The sequence below is a fragment of the Cervus canadensis genome, chromosome 12 (genome assembly GCF_019320065.1).
Source record: "Cervus canadensis isolate Bull #8, Minnesota chromosome 12, ASM1932006v1, whole genome shotgun sequence".
In the NCBI taxonomy this organism is placed as follows: domain Eukaryota; kingdom Metazoa; phylum Chordata; class Mammalia; order Artiodactyla; family Cervidae; genus Cervus; species Cervus canadensis.
The window spans coordinates 14053510-14076006 of NC_057397.1; the positions used below are offsets into that span (position 1 = coordinate 14053510).

Consider the following 22497-nt stretch of genomic DNA (forward strand, 5'->3'; position numbering starts at 1 on the left):
CCCACACCTTCTTGCAGATTCAGCCGTGAAAGTCACGTTCTCGAGGCACCTGTAACTTTTTCTACCGCCCCCTACCACACGGTAGGCACATGCCAGAAAGGCTGTGTCTGATTCCTCTCTATGACACCTGGGCCCGGCACGTAGCGACCCGTCCACAGAGCGGCCAGATGAATGGAGACTTGCCGAGGCGGCGGAAGCCCGGCGAGGTTTCCTCGGAACCAGCTCCACCTCTTTCTGGGTAGGATCCCAGCGGCTGGGCCCGTGACACTCAGGGCATGACGCCCACCAGCCCCACTCCCTCCAGAGACAGCCCGTGCCTTCCCATCCGCCCATCCAGCGGCCGACCCCATCCCCACGCCCCCACCCGACACCACGCAACCTCGTCCTAGCGCCTCTCTGGGCGTCACCGCCCGAGCCGCGCCGCCTGCGATTGGCCAAACACGGCATAGCGCCATCTCGGCCTACAGCGCGGCGCTCGCCCTCATTGGTGGGCGGCGGCAGGGGGCGGTGACGGTGGGCGGAACCCCGCCCTCTGGTCCCTTGCCCGGGTCGAGCCCAAACGCCGGCTACGCTCACGCGGTCGGGCGGCTATCTAGGCACCAGGCGGTTACTTTGGTTACTGCCGAAGCGCTTCACTGGGAGGGCTGCCGCCGCCCGCGAGGGATGCTGGTGATGAGTCGCTCCGGAGCCGCCGCCGCCGCAGCTGCTCTCTGAGGGGGGAGCGCCCTGGAAAGTGTCGTTCAGCTGGGTGAAGGTTCGGGGACCGGTGCCTTGGGAGCCGCGGGGAGGAGGAAGTTTGGAGGTGGGGGCTACGCTTCCCAGTCCTGGAGCCGCAGTCTCGAGTCCGAGGCCATCTTTGGTGGGAGAAGGCTGCCCCGTCCGACTTTTCCCTCTGAGAGTGGAGGTCCGGGGCAAGAGAAGGAGCTGTCTCCGCGCCGTCTCAGCCCTCGAGCTTTCCGACCCGGTGAGGCCGCAGTTCCCCAGCGCAAGATATTTCTTTGATGTTTGTCTCCCTGTTGCTCTTCCGAAAGGACACCTGCTGCTAGTGAGAGCGAAGAGCAATTTCACTGCACGACGAGCCAACAACAAAATTTAATACGTTATCCGGAATTAATCTCCCAGGACTCCCAGCACTCCCCCAACCCCCATAGATGGATTGCTTGAAAGGGGAGAGTCTGATCGCGAGCTCTTGGAGGTTTTTAAATACTTTTCTTTAAATCCTGGAGAACGTTCCCGTCTAAACGTACTTTTATACTAACTTATATGATTTTGTAAATTTCTCTGATTTGAATTGTAATCCCGTGACGGTGTTTCCTGGACTTCAGCCGGTCCCCCGCGCTCCTTTTTGGCAACACATTTTGGGGAGAGCATCTAAACACCAAAACCCTACCAGGAAAAAAAAAAAAATCTAACGTTGATCCGGAGTCCCCGAAGAAGCCTTTTAACCATGTGGACTTTTCTCGGCATCGCTACTTTCACCTATTTTTATAAGAAATGCGGAGACTTCGTCTCTCTGGCCAACAAGGAGCTGTTGCTATGCGTGCTGGTGTTCCTGTCGCTGGGGCTCGTGCTGTCTTATCGCTACCGGAGCGGGGCCCTCCTCGGGCGCCGGCAGAGTGGCTCCCAGTTGGCGGGCTTCTCCTATATTCTGTCAGCCTTGCCTTTCATTGGCTTCTTCTGGGCCAAATCCCCCGCTGGATCAGAAAATAAAGAGCAGCTGGGGTCTAGGAGGGTAGGTTGAATTTAAAGTGGGCACATGTATGAGTGTCTTACATTTAAAATGAGGACTGCGATCACCCAGATGTAAATACGGTAATTTAAAGGGTGAAAGGCTGCAAGTTAGATATTCTGTAGGAATTCTGACATAGATGGTTTTGGTTTTTTGTTTTGTTTACGCTCTTGACTGCTCTTGACTACATCCTTGGCGCTCTTAGAAATGATGGAAAACCTTTGTTTCATTTAGTGTTGGTGATGCTAGAGCTAAATGAACTTGGTTTGATTAAGGAAAGGTGAAATGTTCAAGTCAGTAGGACAGAATCACTGTCTGTGATGGAAAAATAGTTTTATTTAAATCCTTTGGTAAGGATTGTGTTTGAACCTGGGAAGAAGGAAGAAAGCTGCTTCAGGTAAACTCGTGGCTAATAAGAAGGGACAGCTGCCTGGGGAAAGTCACAGAACAGCTGGAAGAACTGGCTGAGTAAAAATGCTCAGTGTTTTAAAGTCTTGGGCAAAACGCCCTTGTCTCCCCACATCAGTGGAGCCTTGAGTAAATCAGTGTCCTAGGTTAGGTGAATAATTAATATTTGGTCCCTGCAGAGACAGCAGAGGAGGACAATGGTGAGAGATGAGCGGGGAAAAGATTGTTGAGGCCAGAATATTGAGGGCCTGTTGGCCTTGGGTGTTTATACTTTTCCCCAAGAGCACTGGAGGATTAAAGTATGTGAGTAATGATATTTTATTTTTACTTTTTATTTATTATTTTTTTAAGTCTTTATCGATTTTGTTACAATATTGCTTCCATATTGTGTTCTGGTTTTTTTGGCCACAAGGCACGTGGAATCTTAGCTCCCCGACCAGGGATCAAACCCACATCCCCTGCATCGGAAGGCGAAGTCTTAACCTCTGGAATGCCAGGAAAGTCCCTGACTTTCACTTTTTAAAAAGAACATTTTAGTTTCTGTGTGGAGAATGGATTGTAGGAGGACAAGAATGGAAGCAGGGATGTGGGCTGAGAGAGTCTTGCAGTAGGCCAAGTAAGGGATGACGGTGACTTGACATTAGCTGGTGTGGCCTACAAAGTAATTCACTCCTTTAGGGTTCCAGAGCCATATCTTCTTACCTGTATCTGCGGCAGAGATCAACACAGTTTAAGAAGAGAGGGGGCTTGGTTTAGAAGTTTTGCTCTACCACTGCTGACTGTGAGACTTTGGGCAAGTTGCTTACTTTCTGGAAGAATCAGTTACTTCTTCTGTTAGGTGGAAATGGCACTAACCTTGCTGGTAGTTAGCGAATTGATTGATTTAATGTTTGCTAAATGCCTGGTACATAACTGTCTGGTAAATAGTAGTTATTTGTATTAGTCTAGGGGTAGTCTCCATCTGTTAGGAACCTTCGGAATGGTGCTGAATTCATTGATGGGGTGGATGTGGGTTGGAGGAATGGGAGGGTAAGGGAATCTTTAATTTTCAGTTTGAAGTCTTCGCTACTGTTAACTGAGATGATGTCCCTCAGGGCCACTGAGCACTAGTCCAGGAGGCTGGAATGCCATCATACTGAAGAGAAATTCGGCGGTTGGAAGTTGAATTACAGCTCTCAGTATTGGTTCCATTTTGCAAATACCCCAGGTTCTCTGTTTATTTCCTTAATACCTGGGAGTCGGTAGACTGTATTAAGTTCCCTTTAGTGCTTCATGTACTAACCAGGCTCTGAAAGGCAACTTTCTCCAGAGTTCTCTTTCCAGGATTGTGTATGTGTGTTTGTGTGTAACAGGGAACATTTAGGAAGAAAGGCTAATAAACAATGGCTAAAATGACAAGTGAAAGTGGCTCAGGTGTGTCTGATTCTTTGTGACTCCGTGGACTGTAGCCCGCCAGGCTCTTCTGTCCAGGGAATTCTCCAGGTAAAATACTGGAGTGGGTTGACATTTCCTTCTCCAGGGGACCTTCCTGCCAGGAATCAAACCTCGGTCTTCTGCATTGCAGGTAGATTCTTTACCATCTGAGCCACCAAAATGGCAGAAGAGGCTTTAAATACAGTCAGTTGTTCTGGCTATTAATACTGAGAGAAAGAGTAAGTTCTGTTGTGAAAATTAATTTCTCTAAGAGAAATGATTAAAAAAAAAAACAAAACAGTGGACAGGGCCTAGGTCATTGTAGAGGCCAGATGAATATTAGATCACAGAGATTTAAAATTCTAAAGGATTTTAGGTTTTATCTCCTTCCTTTTTGCTTGACAAAAATGTTTGTTCTTATTCCTAAACTGGAGGGCCACTTGTTTGACCAAGTTCCCGTAACAGTATCGGGATGGGGGAAAAGGAAGGTAAATGTGTTCTTCCTTTTGGACGATGGAGGATGAGTTGGTTAGATGGCATCACCGACTCTATGGATGTGAGTTGGTAAGCTCCAAGAGTTGGTGATGGACAGGGAAGCCTGGCGTGCTGCAGTCCATGGGGTCGCAAAGAGTCGGACACGACTGAGCAACTGAACTGAACAGAACTTTTTGCCTGAGGGCTCCCCTGATAGTTCAGTTGGATGTGACTGAGTAACTTTCACTTTTTTTGCTTGAGGTCTTTTATTAAAACCCTTTCAAAATGACATTTAACCTTATCTTAGTTGTTAAGGTCAGAGAACCCCAGGAAGATGGTTCCTTGCAACTCTGTGTCTGAATGTATTCATATTTGTGACTCCATATACCCACAAAAAATGCTTATTATGGTACTGAATTATTCATTTAAAAAAACTGTAATAGGTACTGTTATGCTCAATGGGCATAAATCTCTCAAAACAGCCCTTTTTCATCTTATAATCAAAGGGAGGGTTTTTACTGTCAGCCCAACCAGTGATAGTTTTAATGTTTGTTCTTATTCTTAAACTGGAGGGTCACATATTTCACCAGGTTCCCTTAAGAGTATCAGGATGGAGGAAAAGGAAGGTAAATATGTTCTTAAATGTCAAATTTTCAAACTGCGAACAGGTTGAACTCCAAGGAACAGAATGAGTTATTCTCTTGGAATTGTACGTATTCTCAATTAATAGATCCCTGGCCAGAATTTGACAGTTTTTTTGTTATATAAAAAGTGATTTTAGATTAAGATAGATTTTTCAGATGAAAATCGAGAGGGAGAAAATGAAGACAACTAGTGGAAATATCTAAAGGGTGCTGAATAATTTGCAACATGAAATCATATCAGAAGCTGTACATGATTTGTATCTGGTGGATGCTCAGTATGTATATGAAGAATTGAGTAATTAGGATAGAATTTTCCCTGTAAGACTTAGAAGTCCCTTGTAAACCTATCTTATAATTGGCCTATTGTGTATTTCTAAATATGTGACAGCATTTTCTAAATATATTTGGAAGATGGAACATAAGTCTCATTTTACTGGGGTATTATCCATTTTTGTTTAATTGGTATTTAGATATTATTGTTTTTTATATATGATATGGATTTAAAAACATAACCGTTCATTTGGTTTGATAATATTTAGGGTATAGTTTTTACCTAAGATGCAAGCGTTCACTGTGCCTGTATAGTAGTAATATGATTTAAAGACAACAAATGTGGCTACATAATTCATTTTTTTTTTTTTAAGCAGTGCAAAAAAGGGACCAGTATTTCAGAAACAACCTTAATAGGAACAGCTGCCTCTACCCTGACCTCTTCTCAAAACGATCCAGAAGTTATCATCGTGGGATCTGGTGTCCTCGGCTCTGCTTTGGCCGCAGTGCTTTCCAGAGATGGAAGAAAGGTGACGGTAATTGAGAGAGATTTAAAAGAGCCTGACCGGATCCTTGGAGAATTTCTGCAGCCAGGTGGTTATTATGCCTTGAAAGACCTTGGTCTTGAAGGTAGGTTCCTCGTGATTTTTAGGAGTTAATGTGGTATAAGCAAGCAGTCTTTGCTATGACTGGTAAAAGGGTATTCCATTTTATTTTCATGTATAAAGGTTACACATTTATCAACAAATTTTCATGAAAATGAAAGCAAAGGAGAAGATAAGCATGAGGAAACATGAAGTAGCCTTTGTGAGATAAAAGTGGCTAAAAAATTGTAATGGTCAAAGTTGAAGACTGGAAAACTTCAACTTGGAATGAGGAATGAAATTTAGTGAAAGGTGAAGTGAACTGTCATTTGTAGAGTGCATGTGATGTACCTGTTTTAGAACCTTTTATTTAAGGATCATTAATCCAGTGCTTTTAAAATACTCTTCATTTAGGAAGTGGTTTTGCTGTTTGCTTTGTATGAGGTGCTATACTGGGTGCCAAGGATAAACTGGTGAATAAGACAGATCAGCGATCCAGTCTTGGGGTTCAGAGTGCAAAATAGGTCCGGGAATTGAGAGAGAGCTTGCTTGGTATTTAGGGTGGGCATGATGTTGTAGTAATTACCAGCATTGATTCTGGCACTAGATTGCCTGACTTTGAATATAGCTTAGGTGCTTAAAAAGCTGTGTGATCTTGGCTAAGTTACTTAACCACCTGTGTGTTAAGTTTGTTGCTGTTGTTTAGTCTTTAAATCTGACTATTTGTGACTCCATGGACTGTAGCCTGCCAGGCTCCACTGTCCATGGGATTTTCCAGGTGAGAATACTAGAGTGAGTTGCCATTTCCTCCTCCAGGGGATCTTCCTGACTCAGGGACTGAACATGTGTCTCCTGCTTTGGCAGGTAGATTCTTTACCTCTGAGCTACCAGGGAAATCTCTATTAGTTTACTCATCTCTAAAAGAGGCACATTTAGAGTCCTTGACTCATAGGTTATTAAGAGAATTAATTGAATTAAAGCATAAAGATAAAGCAGTCAGAACAATTCCTGGTATGTATTAAGCACTATGTAAATGTTTGCTATTTTATTCAGTGTACTGAAGAGGAGACCAGTGTAGTCAGAAAGTATTGGGTAATGGGGAAAGGAGCAGGACTTGAGATTGAGATTGGAGAGTTAGGCAGCTGCTAGTCCTGTAGGACTTTGAAGGCAGTGGAACAGGAGTATGACAGGATCCTGTTTATGCCTCCAAAGGCTTCAGACCTCTGAGAGCTCTTCACAATGATGAACACTTCTAATATCCTGACTCAGTACCTACGTGTGTGCATGCTCACACATGTCCAACTCTTTGCGACACTGTGGACTGTAGCCCGCCAGACTCGTCTGTTTATGGGATACTCCAGGCAAGAATACTAGAGTGGGTTGCCATTTCCTGTTCCAAGGGATATTCCTGACCCAGGGATTGAACCCACGTCTCCTGCATCACAGGCGGATTCTTTACCCACTGAGCCACCTGAGAAGCCGCTCAGTACCTACATACATTCCTAAATCTGACTGAGATTTATTTTGCTTTTTAAATACTCGCATGATTTTACCCAAGTATACAATTTGCAGCTTGAAATTTCATTTCACAGTTTACCATTGAATCACATCCTGCACTTAAAAGTACTTAAAAGCCACAGCAGTAATGGAGACCAGCTAAGGAGAGTGTGCACTTTTCTAGGATGCTATTTTGAAAGAATATGTGGATGTTGTGTGGTGAATAGACTACAAGACTGTGGTGGTGGGGTGGCAAGAGTCAGTGCAAGGAGTCTAGTGGGAGCTCATCGCCTAGTCCAAATGGCATATGATGGTGGTTTGGACTAGCACGTTAGCAGAGGATGTAAAGAGAAGTGGACAGGTTCATGACCAAATAAAAGACAGGAATGGCTTGACTTAGTAAAGGATTGGTGTGAGGTATGAGAAGACAGGGTATTAAAAAGTGATTCTTAGCATTTTGATTTGACCAGCTGGAAGATGCTGTGTAAGAAAACCTAGAGAGGGACCAGCACTGGGAGGAAGTCAGGGGACCCATGGAGGAGATAGACACGCGGACTGTTTAGTTGAGAATATGCATCTCAAGTGCAGAGGAATGAGTGCTTTGAGCTGGCTGGTGTAGGTATTTCAGAGAGGTCAGCATGTTTGTAGTACTTAAAAGCCACAGCAGTGATGGAGACCAGCTAAGGAGAGTGTGCAGGAAAAAAAGAGAAGACAGAATAGATCAAGTCCTGGGAAACTGACATTTAGAAATTGGGTGGAAGAAGAGAAGCTTGCTGGAGGATGGAGAAGGAGCCTGCAGAATGACAGGAAAGAGCCGGGAGAGTTTGGTGTCCTTAATCCAACAGAGGAAAGTGTTTCTCGCAGGAGGGGATGGGTACATATCAAGAAAGGGAAGGAGCCATGTCATGGTTTGCTAATGAAGGGTAAGGTCAGAACAGTGCGTAGGAAGTGCGATGGGATTCTGCCATTTGGAGGTTGCTGTGGGACTGACAAGGTGTTTTGGTGGAGTTGTGTAGATGAAACCTGGACTGAAGTGAATGGGAGATGAAAAAATTTGAGGCTAGAAAACTACTCTCAAGGAGTTTTTCTCTAACAGAAAACAGAAACAGGGCAGAGGTGACATGTAGATGTGAGGATACAGGAGGGGTGTTTTGATACTAGATAGAACATGTTTGTGGGGTAACAGAGAAGATCAGGTTGGGAGGGAGGTGACTAAACAGGTAACATTCATTCTTTTATTTAACGTATTTATTAAGTATCAGCTATATTGTAAGTACTGTTCTGGGTGCTGAGGCTACAGTAGTGAACAAAACAGATTCCAGCCCTCACAGAGCATACATTCTAGGTGCTCCTGTAGAAGATGGTGATAAAAGATGAATAAATAAAATTTAGAGTATATATTATGGTTATAAGTGCTTCAGAGAAGAGTCAGAAAAGAGAGATAGGGAGTGTACTTCTAAATGATGCAGTGGGTGGGGGAAGGGAAAGCCTTACTGAGACAGTGATGTTTGAGGAAAGGACTGAAGGGAAGGGGTAGGAGAGCCCTAGGGCTGTCTGGAGGAAGAGAAGCTCTTTCCAGGTAGAGAGAGCATCACGGGGTGAAGCCTGATGGGGAGGAGTGAGCCTGTGGCTTCTTTGAAGAGCAGGAAAGGAGAATTGTGTTGAAATTGAGTGGTTTGAGTTGGAGTTAAGGAGAATGGAGACTGGATTCCCTGCTGGCCCACTATATGGATTAGACTTTTATTCCAAAGGGAAGCCATTGGAGAATTTCAAGAAGAGGAAGTTACTAGATTTCACGTCTTAGAAGTATGATTAGAATATTTTAATGTTTTAATGTATTTATGTTTAATGTTTTAATGTATTCTTGTTAGTGTGTAGAAGAAAGACTAGATCATGAAGTGGCAAGTCAGCAGCAGGGAGACCTGTTAGGAAGTTATTGTGGAAACAGTGAGAGCTGATGGCTTGGACCAGGGTCATGGCCGTAGTGGTGGGGGATGTGGTCACATTCTGGGAATATATTTGGAAGGAAGAGTCAGTAGGACCTGCTGCTGCTGGATGAGATGTGAGGGGTGTGAGAAAGAGAGGAGTCGTGGTATTTAAAGAAGGCTAGATGGCGTTGCCAAGAAGAGGCCCAGGACGACTCCTGGGGTACTCTAAGGTAGAGAGGTCGGTGAGAGCAGGAGCCGAGTAAGAGGACTGAGACTGAGAAGGGGCAGATAGAGAGGAAAAGCAAGAGACAGCAGGGTCCCGGGCCCCAGCGGATAGGATGGATTGTAAAGAAGGGAGGCCCCCTGCCTCTGTCCTTTTATGTTCTCTAACCACCACCCTCCATGAGAGGGTCACCAGAGACAGGTGGGACAGTACCCTGAGGCGGATTTTGTCAGCCTTATCATTGATCGTCAGGCGTGAATTTGATGAGGATGCCATTTTCCTGCCTGCCTGGTTAAGAAAGTGAAAGTGCCAAAGTCTATCATATTTGATTTCACCAGTCAAATTGTGAGAGGCAGATGTTTCAAATCTTAAATTAGACCTTATTTATATACTTAAGATAACTTACCCAAGGAAAATTTTACTGTGCCACTACTGTCTACTTTTCACATGTTCTGGTGTGTTCTAAATTGGCCAGATTTAGCACTTAGAAGTTCTTCCATAATATGAGTTAAGAAAAATAAGCTTATTTCAGTAGCTGGACAAAACAAAAGTGGAAATACTAGATGGGTTTCAAACAGGTAGGCCGGTAAAGATTGGCAGTTTGCCGAGATCCAAATTGAATACACTGCTAATTGGCAGCTTCTGTGATACCTGTGTGCTTTTCTCTGACTGAATTTTAGCTGGAATAATTTAGAAGCCAAACCAAAAAACTAACTTACTTGGATCCTAGGTGGGATGTTTGACAAGTATTCATCCAGCTTGTCCCTGACTAGACTTTAAAGTGTAATTAAAAAGCATATCAGAAAAAAAATGATTTATTTTGATCTTAGCATAGATGTGTGGTAAAATTGTTTTATTATGAAGTTTTCCTTTTCATCAGAAATGAAATCATTTTAATAGACAATCCTCAATATTGTATTTTAATGTATTTGAATATATTTATAGCATGTGATTTTTAAAATATATGCTAAAGTCAGCAACATTTCTAATACCATTATCCATTCTTTAAAATAACTTTAAGCCTGTTCATAGTGTTTTTCAGTTAATATTTTATAATGTACCCTAGATGGGTTATAAGACTAATATTACATTAAAGGGTGCTAACTTCTTCTTGGTTCTTGATAGTTGTTGCCATGCTTATTTTCTAAAATGTTATTAAGTTTATGATATGACCAGTAATATATACAATTTATCCATTTTATCATTATTTCACCAGCAACTTTGATAGATTTGGTGTCTTCTTGTTTCAGTTTTATTTCATTGATTTTTTTTTTTAAATCAAGTTTTGAACATTGTTTTCCTGACATATTCAATGTTTCTTTGTAGTATGAATCATCTGTGTACATTTTCCCTGTTATTATTAGAGTGTGAGTATTTTTCCTATGAATTTTAATGAATAAATTTTATATGTAAATATTTACCTTTTATGATATCACAAATTTGCTAAGACTTGTCTTCCAGAAGCATTAAGGTTTCTGAAATAGTTCTGTTAACGTCCAGTCCTCCAAATGGTGGTGTAGCTTTATGAACGCAGAAACTCACTTTCCACATCCGTGTCCTCTTGGTGATTAGTGTAACTCTGGGCATATTACAAAAAACTGACTTTTTTTTTAAACTGTGTTGTTTTGCAGATACAGTGGAAGGTATTGATGCCCAGGTTGTAAATGGCTACATAATTCATGATCAGGAAAGCAAAACAGAGGTTCAGATTCCTTTCCCCCTGTCAGAGAACAATCATGTGCAGAGTGGAAGAGCTTTCCATCATGGAAGATTCATCATGCATCTCCGGAAGGCAGCTATGGCAGAGCCCAAGTAAGGCTCAGCTTCCAATACCTGATGTTAAACTGTTATACCTTTAAATACTGTTTTATACATTTTCATAAGTGTTTGGGTATAGGTTAGAGCATAGCTGTTGTACTAGAATAAACCGTAAGTTAGAAGAATGTTAATTCTTCAGCCTTTGTTAAGAATATCATATAAATCGTTTGAATGATTAGAACTATTGAGAACTTTCCTACGACTCAATGTGTGATTTTTATGTAGTTCGAATTGAGAGGATGTAGTCATTGTAATTAAGGTTTAAGTTCATATGTACCCATTTGGGAGTTGGAGTTTGTGGTTATGGGGCTTTTTATTAAAAGTCAGGACAGAGGAGTTAAAAGAGAAAATCCCTGTTGCATTCATACTAAGGACCTGGACTGACAGGACTGGCTGGGTGTCCCTTCCTCTCTTTTTTTGAGTTATAATTGACATACAATAGTATGTAAGTCACAGATGTACAGTATAGTGATTGACAGTTTTAAAGGGCTTCTTCTTTTAATTATTAACTTATATTTACTTCTAGCCCTGTACACTATAATTGTGATTTAAGTTTTAAACATGAGAATCCTCATGTCATCGACAAAGGCTTGAAAGGGAAAGTACAAGTCGCTCAGTCGTGTCCGACTTTTTGTGACCTCATGGACTGTATAGTCCATGGAATTCTCCAGGCCAGAATACTGAAGTGGGTAGCCTTTCCCTTCTCCAGGGGCTCTTCCCAACCCAGGGATCGAACCCAGGTCTCCTGGATTGCAGGTGGATTCTTTACCAGCTGAGCCACAGGGAAGCCCAAGAATACTGGAGTGGGTAGCCTATCCCTTCTCCAGCGGATCTTCCTGACCCTGGAATTGAACTGGGGTCTCCTGCATTGCAGGTAGATTCTTTACCAACTGAGCTATTGGGGAAGCCCTGATAAAGGCTTAAATCCTTAATGTTGGCTTAAATGTTGACAAAGCAAAAGGAGAAATGAATTGATTATTCTTAGAACTTGAAGAATTTGATATCTATGAAAGTATTAATATATTCATTTTAGAAAAATAGAGAAATACTTAAAAATATAGAGGAGATTGTAAAAATTATCTATGATCCTTCTAACTAGAAGTAACTACTCAGAAAAATTTGAATAAATTCCAATTCTGTGTATATTCATCAACACAACAAAACTTGTTTGTATGTAAAATTTTTCTGCGTGTATTTTATTTTTTAATGAATTGAGATAAATTCAAAAGATAAAAAGATAAAGCATTTTTAAAAATGCTTTTCTGAAAAGTCATTACATTAGTTACATACATTCCATCTTAAAAAATTAGAAAATTATAACCCCACCTGATTCTAAAACCCATTGATATTTTTGCTTTTCGTCATTCCAGCCCTTTTTCTATGTACATGTGTGTCCAGTTTAGGGTACACTGGAGATAGGAAAAAGGAATTTTTCATTCCGTGTTTAAATTTTTCAGTTGTGCTACCAGAAAACTTGTTTCTTTATCTTTTAGTGCAAAGTTTATCGAGGGCACTGTGCTGCAGTTACTAGAAGAAGATGATGCTGTGATGGGAGTTCAGTACAAGGATAAAGAGACTGGAGACATCAAGGTGAGATGTAGCAGATATTCGCTTTTCCTGAGAGGTTTTTATTTTCTTTTTCTCCTACTCCTTCAAGAGAAGTAGGCCCACAAGTTTATTATTCATCAAATGGACTGAAATCTCTCCAAACTCTCTGCGCTAGATTGCAACACATTGTTCTTTGGGGCAATGCAGAATGCTGTTCAAATAACTCTGGAAACAAACTCCGTGATGTTAGCTGTGTTAAAAACTGAAGTGAGAATTGTACCCTAGCGGAGAGGGAACTGGAAGATGCAAAAAGGAAGGATTCAGCGTGAAAGAAATAATGAGAATAAAATAAACTATTGTTGAAATAAGAAAGGCAAAAACTAAGAGACTGTCTGGGGAAATAGCTGAATAAAATAGTTTCCAGTATTTGCTTGTGTTGGTTTAGAACAGAGGAGAAAGTCAAAAGCCTATCTGTTGATTCTTTCGTAGGGTAATTGCCTCCTAGGAATTACACTCTAATGGGGGCAATTGCAAGGTAATATAAGTATATACATCCATGTGTACAAAAAGTCTTCGGAGCCATAGCCATTGATTGAAAGCACTATGTGGGGTTAAAAAATTCTAGAATAAAAGAATGTGGCTAGTCCTTGGGATTTGTAATGTGGTTCAGTTTTCTGTGGGCTCTGCTTGCTTGTCATAGTTTCCCCCAGTGTCCATCGAAGTGACTTAATCCCAGGTGGTTTGGAATGGTAGGACTTTGGTGGAAGGTGATCTCAAGGGGAAGAGTCTCTAAAGATGGGTCATTCATTAACCTCAGCCCACATGAGAGCTCCTTCAATAGCATTATCTCCGGGTACTCTATAATGTCCCATGATGTGTTTAAATTTGTTTATGTACACTTTAAAAGAACAGTCTTTTCACTGTGTATTTCTCACCATTTAGCTGAGTGTTCTTTGTTTTTGTTGTAGGAACTCCATGCTCCATTGACTATTGTTGCAGATGGACTTTTCTCCAAGTTCAGGAAAAACCTGATCTCCAATAAAGTTTCTATTTCTTCACATTTTGTTGGCTTCCTTATGGAGGTATTGTAGAAATGCAATTGTAGAAGATAAAAGCAACTTGAAATTTGCAACTTATTAAAAATATTTATTTATTTTCCTAGAATGCACCACAGTTTAAAGCAAATCATGCCGAACTTATTTTAGCTAACCCAAGTCCTGTTCTCATCTACCAAATTTCACCTAACGAAACTCGAGTACTTGTGGACATCCGAGGAGACATGCCAAGGAATTTGAGAGAATACATGACTGAAAATATCTACCCACAGTTACCTGGTAAGAAATAGTGTTTCACTGCCATTGTAATCTAGTCTGTAAGTAAGTCTCACAAAAGACTCTCCATCTCCAATTCTCACTAAAGCTTTGTCTAAATGAGGCTGAAAGATGAGAATGACAGCTGAAAAATTTCGTCTAATTAGTCAGATACAGTGGAGCTGAATAAACTATTTAAACTAGCACATAAAAAAATCTCCACAAGTAAAATAGTTTCAATGTATTTTTTCATAGTAATAATAAAAGTGTAGTTTTGTGAGTAATCATTAATAGTGGCATATATGGTATTTTTTAAGGTAGTCTGGATAGTAGTCTAGATAGCTGAATTCTTGAAATATCTCTTATACATAATTACTTTTTGTGCTTGGTTTTTGTAGAAATGATAGCTGCCATCTATTGATTGTCTACTATGTAAGAGGTGTTTTACAAACATAATTTAATGTACACAACCACCTGAGGTAGGCATTATCATGATCCCTGTTTAGCAGATGAGGAGACTAAGATTCAGAGAAGTTAATCAGCTTCTCCAAACATAAACCTTTAGTAAGGGGCAGAGCCAAGGTCGAAAGCAGGTCTGTGTGCTCATATGTCCCTGCCCTGGGAACACAAGGGCTCTAAGGGTTCTTAAAGATCTTTTAGTTTTGAGTTGAGTACAGAAAGGCTTCATGAGATTTCAGACATCTTTGTTAAACACTCATTAAAATTATTTTTTGAGAATGGGAAGATGTAAGAAAGACATGTAAAAAAAATTATTAAGAATATTGATAAAATTGAAAGGAAAACTCTGCTTGCCAATTATGATTATAGTAATAGCAGATTATCCTGGATGTGAGTACATTTGTTTAAATATTCTGATTTTTCATTAGTTTTTAAACTAAGGAACATTATTTTTTAAACTAAGCAAAAGCACTGTTTACTAACAGAATATCAATAGAAATTAAGGTACACATGGACCAATTTAGATTTTTAATAATGGCATTTTCAGCACTTCAATACATTTTCACTCAGTTAAGCCATTTTGAAGCTTTCAGATGGAAAGAATGAGTTATGTGTATTTAGGAAGAGGATAATAAATAATGTATTTTTAGCATTTTTTTATTTTACTGTAGATTTTTCCCCCCCCAGTCCAAAGCATAGCTGGAGAAGACTGCCTTGTGATCAGGGAGAGAAACATTTGTAGGTTTATGTTCATATTAGTTAGGTTATGGAAATTCTATTCATTGGAGGAAGGGAATAGTTTCAACACAGTCATTCAGCTCTTGTATTCCCAGATTACAATGGGAATTGTATGAAAAGCAAGTTCATTTTCTATAAAGTGGAAGCACAAAAGTTTGATACTTTCCTGGGATGTATCGCAGAGATGAACTAATCTGTTTCATTCTAGATGAAGAAACTAAAAGCTCCTTAGAGAGATAGTTCTCTCTACATCTTACCCTTTTTTTTTTTTTTAACTGTACACATACCCTCCTGTTGTTTGTGAATTGGTGGTATATTTCATCTGTTCTTATAGAATATGGTGGTGACAATAAAATAGGTGTTAAATATATACCTGTTGGTAATCATTTGGAAGAAAGGTGGATGGTTTTTCTCCTTATCATCTCATCTGGATTTGCTTCACTCTTCCTCTAGGTTTTTGTTCATACAACTCTGTATCTATCTATATTGATTTTTGCTTAGATTCCTTAGCCATCCCTTAGCAGGAACAACTGTGTGCTTAACAAACAGTTTGTTATTAATTAGTTCTTGATTTATCACAAGGGATATTTGTAACAACCATCACAGATGTGTAGTATGTATTTGTGTATACTTGATAAGAATATATGATAATTTGCAATTGGAATGTTATAAACCATTTATTTGGTGGGGCGGGCTTTATTGCAGATCACCTGAAAGGACCATTCCTAGAAGCCTCTCAGAATTCGCGTTTGAGATCAATGCCAGCAAGCTTCCTCCCTTCTTCACCAGTAAACAAACGAGGTATTATCTTCTTGGACCAACTTTATAAAAGATATTCAAAATATTATAATTCAGTATTCCAAATGACATGTATGTGGTACAGAAAATAGATTATTGTAATTAGTGCATACCAAAATTAGTTTTATGATATTTATTATTTAGTATTGAGTATACATAGGTCACTGTTCGAGTTAATGAAAATAAAAATTAAGTACATCCTTAATCTAGAGAAGGCAGTATTCCAGTGAAAGATGTAAATAATTTCAGAATACTGCTGATAAATGCTGTTATGAAAGCCCACTCTTGGTACACCAGATTCACTGTGAAGGAGTGGGACGTACAAGGCAGGGAGCGAGCCTGTGGATTGGGAAGGGTAATTAGGGAAGATGTTGCTCTGGAGACACAGCTGGACAGTGAGATGAGGGACTTCTGAGTAGGCAGAACAATATCTGCAAAAGCCAGCATGGCTGAGAAATGGTGGCATTTAAGTAGCTCCCTAGACCCCTGGAGCATAGGAGAGGTGGCAGAGTGGTAGAAAGTTAAGATATGCAGTTTTAATCCTATAGACAGTGCAGAGTCATTGAAAAGTTCTTTTTATGTTTATATCTTTATTGAGAGATAATTCACAGATCACATAGTTCACTCATTTAAAGTGTACAGTTTGTTGGTTTTTAGTGTATTCACAGGTCTATGGAGCCATCACCACAGTCAATTTTAGAACGTTTTTAATCATGCTGGAATGAAACCATGTAACCATTAGTAGCTGCTGCTCACATCCTCCCAAACCACCATTAATTTACTTCCTGTCTATAGATTTGCCTGTTCTGGACATGCCCTATAAATGTAATCATACAGTGTCATCCTGTGTAACTGGCTTCTTGGAGGTTCATCCGTGTTGGAACATGTATCAGTCTTTCATTTGGTTTAACGGCCAAATACTACTCCGTTCGTGGATATGTTACATCTTGACTATCTGTTCATCAACTGATAGACATTTGGATTGTTTCCACTTTTGGTTCATACCTGTGTATGAGTTATTGTGTGGACATTTATTTTCATTTTTCTTGGTTATATTCCTAGGAATAGAATTGCCAGGTCCTAACTCTCTCTAATGCTTTGAGCAACTGCCAAACTGTTTTCCAAAGTGGTTGATCATCCTCCATTTCCATTAACAATATACGAGGGTTCCAATTTCTCCACATCCTCGACAACATTTATTCGTATCTGTCCTTTTGCCATAGCCACCCTAGAAGGTGTAAAGTAACAATAAAAGTGGAAGGTAGAGAAATTATTTCGGTAACATCTAGGATGTAGCATGCATGAAACTCAGTGATTAATGGTAATAAGGGAGAGCGAGGTCTCTTGATGGATTCCAGGTTTCAGGCTTAGGTATTTTGCCAGCTATTTGCTGACATTGGACTTAGGGAAGTGTGGGGAGATAATGAGTTCATTTTTGTACACAGTGATGTGACGGCTGTGAGGTTATTTGAGTGGCCAAGTGGAGGCCCACTGAAAACAGGAGTGTGGAGCCTGGAGGAGAGGTGTGAATGAGAGCTGTCGATATACTGTGGTTCCCAAACATAAACAGCTGTTGTTTGCTATGGAGAAACATGTATCATAAATTGCCAGTCATAGAAATAAACTATAATGCAAAGCAGAATGAAAGCCAGTGCCGAACTAATACAAAGAGCATGCTTTGGGAACATATCCCAGTTGGAATTGGGAATGTTCTGTGGAGGAGGAGGAATAAAAGCTGGTTATAGCTAGTGGTTTCTAGTGAAGGTATTAGACTAATGCATAAAAAAACTTGGGTGAAAATTTAGAAACTGCTTTTTCATAAATTAATATATGTGTATTCTATAATTAGATAGTATATTGTGACATTACAGGGAAAAATTATCCATAATTCTGCCACCTTACCACTTTTACTATGATTGTTTTATTTCTCTCAGAGAGAAAATTAAATACATGCTTTGTTTAACTGTCCCTCTGAGTCATGGGTCATGAGCCAGGCTGACAGTGGGTGGGAATCTTAGAGTCAGGACTATAATCAGGAGGAGCTGTACCTTGAGTCAGATTGCAGAGCTTACTGCTTCTGTGGTTTTGATGCAAGGGGCTGGTTTTCAGCTAAGCTTCGATCAAGGTTTATTCTTCTAAATTAACTTCTTATGTGTTTGGAATATCTGCATATTCCCTTAGAACCATATAGATCGCTTTAATATGCGGGCAGCAAGTATTACTGTGAAATGTCAACTAATTCTTGATTTTTTTCCCTTGTAAAAGACTTGCTTTTTACACATGGATGCCTGTACATTGCTTTTTTTTGTTTTTTTCATGAAAGAGGCCTTATACATATTTTGACATTGTCTGACTGAACCTTAGCTTCACATGTGAGTTTTTTGAGGGCAGGGATCACGTTCCTGTTCTCACTGTATCCCTAGCATCTGGCACATATGTTACCTAACAAATAGTAATTGAATCAACTCTTGAATTTTTGCCTGAGTAAATTTTAGTTATTAGTATTTTAATTGGTTTAGTATTTAGTATTTTCACATTCTAATTTACTAGCTGACATTCCTAGTTTATAAATTATTAATAGGTTTTTTTTTTTGGAAGGGGGGGCGTTGTTTTTTGTTTTCTTTGGATCTTAATGGATGCTCCAGGATGATGTCATGATCTAAGTTCTCTTTTTACAGGTGTTCTTCTTTTGGGAGATGCATACAATATGAGGCATCCTCTTACTGGTGGAGGAATGACTGTTGTTTTTAATGATATAAAACTGTGGAGAAAATTGCTGAAGGGTATCCCTGACCTTTATGATGATGCAGCTGTTTTCCAGGTAAGATATTTTTTGACAAAAATGTCTCAACATAGATTTCTTTCCGGGGCCTAAGATGAATGGGACTTTGCAGAGGAGATCTGTACCTGGGAGCATGGTCCTTAGTAGTGATTCTTAAACAGTCTTATTCAGGATTGAGAACATGACTTGCAACCTGTGAATCTTCTAGAATTTCTGGTTTGGAGTTTACATGGGCCACTTAGCCTCAGAGATGTAACTCGTTCCTCTGGAGATTTTTATTTTTTTGATGGGAGTGTAAATGTTGAACAAGACATAATTTCTAGAAGATAGTCCTCAGGGTATCAGTTTAAGGGATTATAAACATTAGTTTGTTCTTTTTTTATTTTAAACCCTTACCATATAATAGGTGATCTTTCTCTTTTTTTAGGCCAAACAATCATTTTATTGGACAAGAAAAAAGTCTCATTCCTTTGTTGTGAATGTTCTTGCTCAGGCTCTTTATGAATTATTTTCTGCTACAGATGGTAAGTGCAGCTATTTCTGAATGACTGTTACTGAATTATAGATTTTTAGCAGAGGAAGGGAACTGAATTACAAAAAGTTAGTGATTAGGCCAGAAATAGAAATGTTTCCTGAGTTTGCCAACTTCCAAGTCGTTAAGTCCTTTTTAACTCCATCCTTGAGCACAATTTTGACTAATCATCATGTATCCACCACTGTGTGTGGGAAGCCATTGCCTCTTTAGACAACCTTAGTAACAGTACCTCAGTCATGTGTCATTATTCATTCCTCTGGTCCACATCACATCACACGTTCCCCAAATGCCTAAGATTGTGATGGAAGACCTTTCTGACTGAATTAAAGGGCAAGGTAGTGTTAATCCTTTTTCTTCCCAGACAGTAGTTTAATTTCTTTTCGAAACAGTATTTGTAAAATGAAAATGAGCTTAGTATCAAACCTAGGTTTTTGTCTTCTATTAAAATGCACAAGCAGAAAGTATCCACCTTTTACTCACGTGAAGTATTCCCACTTTACTACTATAAGGCTTCTGTTTTTGTTTCCGTATGGTAGAGGGTGATGGTCAGTCTCACATGAAGGAAAACATGACTTAGCAGAAACAGGGCTAGAGATGGAGGAAAAGTCACCTGTGCCACTTCCCAGCCGTGGCCATGTACACGTACACGTTAGTGAGCGGTGGGTTAGTGAAACGAGACCTTTAGGTGTTCAAGAATAAATGTAACTCCCAATACAAAATAAAAAGTTTTTTTTTTTTTTTTTTTAAATAACATAACTCTAATCCCATTACCTCAGGTATTTATAATACAAGAAAGCTATTTCTGTGACCTGGCTGGGGCGCTAGTGATCCTTGCTTTGGTGATCTGATTACCAAGGATGACACAGTACAAATGCTTCCTGCAGCCCCTCTAACCGTCGTTCTTGCTAAAGGAAAAGACAACGTGTTGTGATTTGCCAAGCAAATCTCTCTTGCTAGTTGATCATGGAAGTTACAGTGACTGGTTGGGCAAGAAGAGAACTAAATTTGGAGTTTTTCTAAGCTCTTCTTTCTGAGCTTTTCTCAGCTCTTGAGTTTCTTAGAGTTTGAATCCACCCACAAAACAACAGAGCTATGAGATACTGAAGGAGGAATGGGCGTTATTGGAGTAAAAGTTTACCTGTTGTAATCTTTTTTACCTGTTGTAAAGAATAATTGAGGTATACTTGAAGAACATTAATTCTATACTATTAAAAAAAGGTTATTGATTATACTATGTTGTGAGGGTTTAATGAATTATTTTGAAAAATAAAACTGTACAGATATGACATTATTATTCACTTCATAATTTACTGCTCAGATATACACACTGGGCATCTTAGAGACTATCATTCTGGTTTCTAGAATTGTGTTTTTGTAAGAAAAGAATGTACAAAATATTTGACATCACTTAATGAATTTACAATACAATCAAGGAGATAGCTTTTAAATAACTCGTAATTTCCAAGGCCTACATGTTTAGTAATTATTTACTAGCAGAAAAAAGTTTATTCATTTGTGAATTACTATGTAGTCTTCATTATGAAATTGAAAAGAAATCTTGGATGGCTAAAATGCTAACACTAGATTTTTAAGAAATTAATCTGTAAAGGTGTAATAAATGTTACATATTCATTTTTTTCTGACATATCATTAGCACCCCACGTAAATGTATGAGTATTTTGATGAGAGTAATTTTAAACTTTTATTTTAGATTCCCTACATCAACTGAGAAAAGCCTGTTTTTTTTATTTCAAACTTGGTGGAAAATGTGTTGCAGGTCCGGTTGGGCTGCTTTCCGTGTAAGTTGTTCTGACGACACAGAGGAAACAGATACTCCAGATTTTCTTAGGACTGTGGTTTATGCTGCGCTTGCTTAGTCATTGCTTAGACACGACTGTGTCCTACTCCTTGGAACCCCAGGGACTGTAGCCCACCAGGCACCTCTGTCCATGGGGAGTCTCCAGGCGAGAATACTGGAGTGGGTTGCCATTTCCTTCTCCAGGGGATCTTCCAGACGCAGGGATTGAACCTCCTGCATTGGCAGGCAGGTTCTTTACCACTAGTGCCACCTGGGAAGTTTGATTTATGAATCACTGCTAATCCCTCTACCTGCTGCATGTCATCATTTTATTATTGATTAGTATCCCAATCAAAATGTTCCCAGAGAAATGAAAAAAGGCAGTATTCAATCCTGCGTTTTAGTTCTGGGCAACAGTGTTGATCCTGAGTTGGTGAGTAGATGAGGCTAAAACCCTTGATTAAAAGAGCAGCTTGTTTTTTTGCCTGTGGGTTTATGGCCCTGACCTGATCTATGGGGACCATGAATAATAGAGAAGTTTATATTTAACATTGAATTCCACTGAAGTGTGGGACTCATGAAACTCAGTTCTGACGGTGCAGACATATGTAGAATTATTCTTGGAAAGTCTGCAAAGTGAAATTCCTTAAGGCTTTTCTCCTTTGTCCACTTTCTGAGTGTCAACACTGTTACCTTTTGAAAAACGGAGATTCCATAGGCCAGGCTACTTTAGGCTGAGATCTCAAGATAATGAAAGAAAACAGCTCAGGACGCACAATTCATATAAACTAAGATAAGTTACTGGCTTCTCTGACAGGAGTAAAGTCTAAGCAGTTTCTTGTAAGAAAAAAGTTTTAATTTGTCCCTTGACCAGCAGATACAAGCTTGTAAAGTCCCCTAAAATGTTGAGTGTCTATTTACCTTTATAGATGGTACACAATTGGAATCTCTTTATGAGTCAGTTTTCATTTTGGGGTCTTAATTATATGTATTTTTTCCCATTACAGGTTATCTCCCAATCCTCTGGTTTTAATCGGACACTTCTTTGGCGTTGCAGTCTATGCCACCTATTTTTGCTTTAAATCAGAACCTTGGATTACAAAACCCCGAGCCATTTTCAGTAGCGGTGCTGTATTGTACAGAGCGTGTTCTGTAATATTTCCTCTGATTTACTCAGAAATGAAGTACTTGGTTCATTAAGCTTAAAGGGGAACCATTTGTGAATGAATACTGGGAACTTGCCAAGTCTGCAGTGACTTGGAAGACAGTGTATATAGCACAGTACTCCTCCCGCTTCTAAAGTGGGAATTCTTGGACCAAGATTGGGATTAATTTGTTTTTGAAGTTATTTTGTATATAAACATACATGTAAATATATACTTTAGTTTGCAATTTCAAATGAAGGGTAAAATAAGATAGATATTTAAAAGAAATGATTGTTACCATAAATTAGTGCTAACATTGAGGAGCTGCAGTTTGTCTTTTGAATTCAGTATTTGGGATGAGTCACTGTGGGACATGCAAATAAAATGAAGAATGAA

The 22497-nt window shown here is 39.7% G+C and overlaps 1 protein-coding gene across 2 annotated transcripts; it reads left to right on the forward strand.

Moving 5' to 3' along the window:
* The first annotated feature begins 547 nt into the window (after nucleotides 1-547).
* On the forward strand, nucleotides 548-22497 carry SQLE (squalene epoxidase). Of its 2 annotated transcripts, none has more exons than XM_043483306.1 (11): nucleotides 548-1732; nucleotides 5313-5568; nucleotides 10802-10982; nucleotides 12482-12578; nucleotides 13505-13618; nucleotides 13699-13870; nucleotides 15749-15844; nucleotides 18520-18662; nucleotides 19051-19147; nucleotides 20870-20957; nucleotides 21964-22497. In XM_043483306.1, exons 1-11 carry the CDS (start codon nucleotides 1448-1450, stop codon nucleotides 22154-22156), a joined length of 1722 nt encoding a protein of 573 aa, XP_043339241.1. In that variant the 5' UTR covers nucleotides 548-1447; the 3' UTR covers nucleotides 22157-22497. The 2 variants fall into 2 exon arrangements, with proteins under 2 accessions (XP_043339241.1, XP_043339242.1); XM_043483307.1 differs by having other exon boundaries at nucleotides 5316-5568.